The 8,179-nt window shown below is 51.5% G+C and overlaps 1 protein-coding gene across 1 annotated transcript; it reads right to left on the bottom strand.

Annotated features, from left to right (window-relative positions):
• Positions 1 to 4: 4 nt before the first annotated feature.
• LOC116547408 (deleted in malignant brain tumors 1 protein-like) lies at positions 5 to 7,711 on the bottom strand (the record flags this gene model as incomplete). Its single annotated transcript, XM_032273377.1, has 9 exons — positions 5 to 405; positions 1,159 to 1,197; positions 2,082 to 2,111; positions 3,073 to 3,481; positions 4,238 to 4,266; positions 4,655 to 4,693; positions 5,589 to 5,618; positions 6,592 to 6,915; positions 7,669 to 7,711. Coding segments are annotated over 9 exons (1,344 nt in total), but the record flags the coding sequence as incomplete, so codon positions are not given.
• Between the last annotated feature and the right edge of the window lie 468 nt (positions 7,712 to 8,179).

Here is an 8,179-nt window from a genome sequence, read left to right as displayed (position 1 = left end):
AGGAGATCAGAATGTAATTAGGACTTTCTTCCTGAGCGAATTCCAGCCCAACAGAGGGAGCCCAAGGTCTTGGAGGCCCACCTGAGCAGATGACACCAGCGTCTTCACTGTGCTGACAGTTGTGGGAGAGCCAACCATTGTGGGGGCAGCTCCACAGGTAGGACTCATACCCTGAGCAGCGCACGTCATCCAGGACAATGGGTCCATAGCCCTGACCAAACCGGGCATTTCCTGGGGCCGACAGGGCCCATCCACATTCCAGCTGCCTGCACACCACATTGGCATCATTGGTGTCCCAGTTGTCATCACACACGGTGCCCCAGGAGCCTCGGTACAGGACCTCCACTCGGCCCTGACACCTGTCACTTCCATTCACCAGCCTCAGGGCCAAACTAGATTCAGATCCTACAGAAGAACACAAAAACTCTTCATCCATATGGATCATGAGATCAATGATCTAAGGAATGTTCCATACTCAGGGCACTTCCTGATGGCCAAAGTCTCTTGGGCAAGTAATCACCTTTGAATACTTTCTGAAAAGCAGTTCAGTCTCATCGCAGTGGAAGAAGTAGTGATGTCCTACTCTGCCCAGATCTATGGAAGCTCAAGTACTGGGGAAGAACCTGAAACCCCTCTAGAAGTGACAGGAATGGAAGCCTCACTCCCCATTCTGACTCCATTCTCACACAGGATGAAGCTGCACAGCTCCGGATAGGAGGGCGAGACCTGCCCCATGGTCGGGAGTTTCGTGGCACCCATATGGTTCTCTCGGGCTTCTGGCAAAGGGCCAGCAATAACAGGACATTGCCAGACAGCTGTGGGGATAGGTGCTGTCCCCTACTCAGCTCAATTCTGTACCCGTTGGCTGAGGCCCAGGAACAAGAACCCAGAGGATTAGGGAACTGTCTTGAGCACCTGGATGAGGATCTTCCCTGAACACATAACACAGATTCCCAGGGGAGACTGGTCAACAGCAACTCCACCCTCCATCATCAGACCCAGGACCAGGTTCCCAGGGTGGCCACGTTCCTCCCCAGGCAACCTGCAGGGACATGAATAGCGAAGGCGCCCACCTTCAGCCTCATTCCATCAATTTCTAAAGAAACTTTTGAAAGAGATAGGCAGTGAGCTCTAGGGAGCGGTGAGAGGGTGATTTACCTATTGTCGATGCAGGTAAGTCAGTGGCTGGCCAAGCATCTGTAAATTGCCACAAAGAGAAAGGACAGAATTAGACTTGAGGGTGAAAAGCTCAACAAGGAAAGGTCTCTGGACCACGCAAGCATCATGAAAACTATTCAGTTTCTGGTTCCTGCCACTTGTTCCAAGTGTCTGAACAAGTCTTCAGTTCAGTGAATTCGGCCAGGAACAAAGGCCTCACTGGAGACCAGTCCTATCCCTCCTAGAAGTCCTCTTCTGAGCCACAAAGGTTAGCCTGCACCGTCCACTGACACATGGACTAATGGGCATATCTGACACGATTGCTGAGATTCTGGCAGTTCCACCTGTTAAGGGAACCAAGGAGGGGCCCATTGGGCTATCAAGTTTCCTGGTACACGGAGGCACAAGAAATAGTATCCCTCTCCCTGCGGAGCACGACGTCTGCCTTCTCTGCATGCAGATTTGGCGCTGCAAAATCTGCGGTGTTGGCAGGAGTGAGGGATGGAGGTAGAAGCCTGCACCGACATTGCTTGCCCATGGACAAAGGCATATTTAAGGCTTCCTCGGACATTGCCTTCCCAGATGACGTTATCAACCACTCTCAATTCTCAGAAAGGAGAGATCAGATCTGAATATAAAGCAGCCAAAGCTCATTAAACATGAGGCCACTTCCTGGACCTGTAAGGTTTACCCACAGTGCAGTATGAAACTGCTTCATGAAAGCTGAGATAAATGGAACAGAAGTCAGAAGCCTCCTCCATCCTCTATGTCTGTTGAAGCGCTGTGCTGGGTCTCAGTTACAGAGTGGTAGGAAAATAATATGCCCCACAGTATTTGCCCAGAGGAGCTGGAGAGCTCTGTGGATTGAGGGTAGGGGTAATTGGGCAGAAAGACAAGGGACATCCCAGATGCTGGGGACTCACCTGGCCTGGGAGTTGACTGGGATTGGGAAGCTGTAAGAAAAAGAGAAAGATCAGATGCACTAACAGAAATTGGCAGGACTGGAACAAAAGAGGAAGGAACTGGGCGACTCGGACACTCAGTCCATCCTAGTCCCCTATCACAGAGGGATGGACATTGCCATGCACACCCCCACAGAGATGCTCCTTGGAACGGATCAGGGCAGATCATGTCCATGACTGCCAGCTTCAAGGAGACTAGCTTGGTGTTTACTAATGGTGACCAGGTTGACCCAAAACCAACCCCCTTCCTGGCACCTCTAGGCAGTTCCTAAGTCAGCAAGTCTGAGGATGCCACTCCAGGCAAAATCCCTCATGGGATCATCCAGCCCTAACCACAGGCTATAACAAGGCCATGACTGGCCAGCCTCATGGGGGCTGCCCTCCCCACACCAGACCCAGGGCACAGGCAGTGCTCCGCAGTGTTCTGAAAGGAGCTGTGGTCAAGGACTGCAACCCCACGTGACCCAGCCTGACACAAACAGACACCCGTTTACACTCCTAACCCGTGTGCCTCTATTTCTAGTCCTCCTTATTGGGTCTCAGCTGAGAACCCACCTCCGGACAAGCATCCTTAGTTCAGAGTTTCCCGCAGTGAGAGGATCCCTCCTTGCCCACTGTCTGTGCTGTATCCACGACACCCTCACCCAGTGCTACTCAGCAGGGGAGAAATGGAGCCTGGGGGAGCCAGCACTTTTCTCTCCTGCCTCTTCCTTGCACTGTCTCATGATAGGGATAAAGTCTGGGTTACAGTTTGAGTTTGGTCCCTGTCCCAAGTGACCACAGGAACACTAGGCAGTGAATTCATATGGATTCTGAGCAGAACGCTAACAAGACTTCAGAAATATGGGAAACATAGAACAAGCTTTCAGTGAGGAGATCAGAATGTAATTGAGACTCTCTTCCTGAGCAAACTCCAGTCCAGGGGAGGGAGCCCACGGTCTGGGAGGCGCACCTGAGCAGATGACGCCAGCGTCTTCACTATGGCCACAGTTGTGGGAGAGCCAGCCATTGTGAGGGCAGCTCCATAGGTAGGACTCATGCCCTGAGCAGCGCACGTCATCCAGGACAATGGGCCCATAGCCCGGACCAAACCGGGCATTTCCTGGAGCTGACGTGGCCCAGCCACACTCCAGCTGCCTGCAAACCACATTGGCATCACTGATGTCCCAGCCGTCATCACACACGGTGCCCCAGGAGCCTCGGTATAGGAGTTCCACTCGGCCTTGGCACCTGTTACCTCCATTCACTAGCCTCAGGGCCAAACCAGATTCAGATCCTACAGGGGAACACAAGAACTCATCATTGTGGAAAGTAGAAAGGTTACTTTTAAAAGTTTCATTTCTTGTTACAGAACAAGTGTGCTAATGACTTTGTTAGGCACTATACTATGTAGCTGTTAGAAGACGTGCCATGCTTGCAGGCACATAGTACATTCTATGGCCCTGTGCTTTAACCAAGGTTCCTGTGCTGTATTGCTCACAGGCATGTTCCAGCTCTCCGTTGCCTTTCCCTGTTTAGAAAAGTTTAAAGAAGCTGTTAGCCAATCCAGTTTCAGTTTAATACGTGAGGTCTGGCTCCAGCCAATGGAGATCAGACATCAGCAGTAAGGACAACCCCAAATGCGTAAGGAATAAATGTGTGTGTATTCCCTTTGCTCTTTGTACTCTTGTGGAATGATGGCTACCAGGGGTACCCTTCCTGCAGTCAGGGAAGTAAAAATTGTGTTGCCGAAAGATCCTTTGTCTCAGTGCTGATTTTTCTTTGTGGCACCCAGCATATATTCCAACATTCATACGTATCGATCATCAGGTCAACGATGTAAGCAATGTTCCACACTCAGGGCACTTCCTAATGGCCAGAGTCTCTTGGGCATATAATCACCTTTGAATGCGATTACAGACAGAGCTGCAGCTTCAACACAGGGAAGAAGCAGTGAGGTCCCACTCTGCCCAGGACTATGGAAGCTCACGTATTGGGGAAGGACCTGTAACCACGCTGGAGGTGACAGGAATGGACGTCTCACTCCTCATTCTGAGCTCCATTCTCACACAGGATGAAGCTGCACAGCTCCATGTAGAAAGCCAAGACCTGCCCCATGTTCAGGAGTTTTGTGACACCCACATGGTCCTCTCTGGCTTCTGGCAAACTGCCAGGAATGGCAGGACATTGTCAGACACCTACGGGGACAGGCGCTTTCCCCCACTCTTTGCAAATCTACAAACTATGGCTTGAGGGCCAGGAATGAGGACGTGTTAGGATCAGGGAGCCATCCACGGCTTGTTCTGAGCACCTAAATGAGGGTCTTTCCTGACCATATAAAGCAGAATACCAGGGGAGACAGGTTACTAGGACCCTCCACTCTCCATCATCAGACCCAGGACTAGGTTCCCAGGGAGGCCACATTCCTCCCCAGGCAACCTGCAGGGACATGAAAAACAGAGGAGCATACCTTGAGCCTCATTCCAGCATTTTCAAAAGAAATACTTGAAAGAGGTAGAGAGTGAGCCCTAGGGAGGGGTGTGAGGATGATTTACCTGTTATCGATGCAGGTAAGTCAGTGGTTGGCCAAGCGTCTGTAAATTGCAACAAAGGGAAAGGACAGAATTAGACATGAGTGTGAAAAGCTCAACAAGGATAGGTCTCCGGGCCAGGCAAGCATCAGGAAAAGTATTCAGTTTCTGGTTCCTGCCACTTGCTCCAAGTGTCTGTCCAAGTCCTCAGCTCAGTGAGCTCAGCCAGGAACAAAGCCCTCACTGGAGACCCGTCCTATCCCTCCTAGATGTCCTCTTCTCAGCTACAAAGGGTTAGCCTGCCCCATCCACTGACACATGGACTGATGGGAACATCTGACGCCATTGCTGAGACTCTGACAGTTCCAGCCTAAATGTTTAGGGAACCAAAAAGCTGCTCAAAGGGTATCAATTTCTTGGTGAGTGGAGGCACCAGAAATATTTACTATTGCTCTCCCTGTGAGCACGGCCTCTGCCTTTTCTGGATGCAGATGTGGCCCTGCAAAATCTGGGGTGTTTGATGGAGTGAGGGGTGAAGGCATCAGGCCTGCGCTGGCAAAGCTTGCCCATGGACAAAGTCATGTTTAAGGCTGCAACTGACATTGCCTTCCCAGGTGACTTTTTCAACCACTCTCAGTTCTCTGAAAGGTTAGATCAGCTCTCAATATAAAGGAGTCAAAGCTTATTAAACATGAGACCACTTCCTGAAACTGTAAGGGTTACCCATAGTACAGTTTGAAACTGCTTCATGAAAGCTGAGATAAATGGAGAAGTCAAAGCCTCCTCAATCCCATGTCTGTTGAGGCGCCATGCTGGGGTCTCCGTTACAAAGTGGTGGGGAGATGTTATCTGCCCCACAGTACCCACACAGAAGAGCAGGAGAGCGCTGTGGAGTGGGGGAAGGGGTGATTGGGCAGAAAGAGAAGGGACATCCCAAGAAAGGATGCCGGGGACTCACCTGGCCTGGGCGTTGACCGGGACTGGGAAGCTGTGACAAAGAAAAGAGAAGGTCAGATCAGATGCATTAACAGAAACTGTAAAACTAGAATAAAGAGGAAGGAACTGCACGAGTCTGACACCCAGTCCATCCTTTTCCCCTGGCACACAGAAGGTCATTGCCATGCACTTTCCCACAGAGATGTTCCTTGGAAGAGATCAGGGCAGATCCTGATCATTGCCCCCTTCAAGGTGATTAACCTGGTGTCTGCCCAGGGTGACCAGGTTGACTGAAAACCAATCCTTTCCCTGGTATGTCTTGGCAGTTCCTGAGTCAGCAGGGCTGAGGAGGCCACTCCAGCCAAAATCCCTCATGTGATCTTCCAGCCCCAACCACAGGCAATAACAAGGTCCTGCCTGGCCTGCCTCCCCACACCAGACCATGGGGGCTGCCCTCCCCACACCAGACCTGGGGCACAGGCAGTGCTCTGCAGTGTTCTGAAAAGTGCTGAGGTCAAGGACTCCAACTCCGTGTGACACACGCCTGACAGGAACAGACACCCTTGTGCACTTGTGAGCCTTCTGCCTCTATTTCCACATCCCCCTATTGGCTGTCAGCTGAGAGTCCACCCCCAGACAAACATCCTTAGTCCAGTGTGTCTTGCAGTGAGAGGATCACTGCCCTTTCCTGCTGTCTGTGCTGTGTCCATGATACCCTCACCAAGTGCTACTCAGCAGGGGAGAAGTGGAGCCCTGGGGAGCCAGCACTGTTCTCCTCTGCCTCTTCCTTACACTGCCTCAGGATGGGGATAAAGTCTGGGTTGCAGTTTGAGCTTGGTCCCTGTCCCAGGTAACCACAGGAACAATAGGTAGTGAATTCATATGGATTCTGAGCAGAGCGCTAACAAGACTTCAGAAACATGGGAAACATAGAACAAGCTTTGAGGAGATCAGAATGTAATTAGGACTTTCTTCCTGAGCGAATTCCAGCCCAACAGAGGGAGCCCAAGGTCTTGGAGGCCCACCTGAGCAGATGACACCAGCGTCTTCACTGTGCTGACAGTTGTGGGAGAGCCAACCATTGTGGGGGCAGCTCCACAGGTAGGACTCATACCCTGAGCAGCGCACGTCATCCAGGACAATGGGTCCATAGCCCTGACCAAACCGGGCATTTCCTGGGGCCGACAGGGCCCATCCACATTCCAGCTGCCTGCACACCACATTGGCATCATTGGTGTCCCAGTTGTCATCACACACGGTGCCCCAGGAGCCTCGGTACAGGACCTCCACTCGGCCCTGACACCTGTCACTTCCATTCACCAGCCTCAGGGCCAAACTAGATTCAGATCCTACAGAAGAACACAAAAACTCTTCATCCATATGGATCATGAGATCAATGATCTAAGGAATGTTCCATACTCAGGGCACTTCCTGATGGCCAAAGTCTCTTGGGCAAGTAATCACCTTTGAATACTTTCTGAAAAGCAGTTCAGTCTCATCGCAGTGGAAGAAGTAGTGATGTCCTACTCTGCCCAGATCTATGGAAGCTCAAGTACTGGGGAAGAACCTGAAACCCCTCTAGAAGTGACAGGAATGGAAGCCTCACTCCCCATTCTGACTCCATTCTCACACAGGATGAAGCTGCACAGCTCCGGATAGGAGGGCGAGACCTGCCCCATGGTCGGGAGTTTCGTGGCACCCATATGGTTCTCTCGGGCTTCTGGCAAAGGGCCAGCAATAACAGGACATTGCCAGACAGCTGTGGGGATAGGTGCTGTCCCCTACTCAGCTCAATTCTGTACCCGTTGGCTGAGGCCCAGGAACAAGAACCCAGAGGATTAGGGAACTGTCTTGAGCACCTGGATGAGGATCTTCCCTGAACACATAACACAGATTCCCAGGGGAGACTGGTCAACAGCAACTCCACCCTCCATCATCAGACCCAGGACCAGGTTCCCAGGGTGGCCACGTTCCTCCCCAGGCAACCTGCAGGGACATGAATAGCGAAGGCGCCCACCTTCAGCCTCATTCCATCAATTTCTAAAGAAACTTTTGAAAGAGATAGGCAGTGAGCTCTAGGGAGCGGTGAGAGGGTGATTTACCTATTGTCGATGCAGGTAAGTCAGTGGCTGGCCAAGCATCTGTAAATTGCCACAAAGAGAAAGGACAGAATTAGACTTGAGGGTGAAAAGCTCAACAAGGAAAGGTCTCTGGACCACGCAAGCATCATGAAAACTATTCAGTTTCTGGTTCCTGCCACTTGTTCCAAGTGTCTGAACAAGTCTTCAGTTCAGTGAATTCGGCCAGGAACAAAGGCCTCACTGGAGACCAGTCCTATCCCTCCTAGAAGTCCTCTTCTGAGCCACAAAGGTTAGCCTGCACCGTCCACTGACACATGGACTAATGGGCATATCTGACACGATTGCTGAGATTCTGGCAGTTCCACCTGTTAAGGGAACCAAGGAGGGGCCCATTGGGCTATCAAGTTTCCTGGTACACGGAGGCACAAGAAATAGTATCCCTCTCCCTGCGGAGCACGACGTCTGCCTTCTCTGCATGCAGATTTGGCGCTGCAAAATCTGCGGTGTTGGCAGGAGTGAGGGATGGAGGTAG

Source organism: Sapajus apella, unplaced genomic scaffold, assembly GCF_009761245.1.
Source record: "Sapajus apella isolate SASKATOON/1434 unplaced genomic scaffold, GSC_monkey_1.0 scaffold3014, whole genome shotgun sequence".
Lineage (NCBI taxonomy): Eukaryota > Metazoa > Chordata > Mammalia > Primates > Cebidae > Sapajus > Sapajus apella.
Note: the sequence above shows the minus strand (reverse complement) of the source record. Positions and strands in the feature narration are given on the sequence as shown.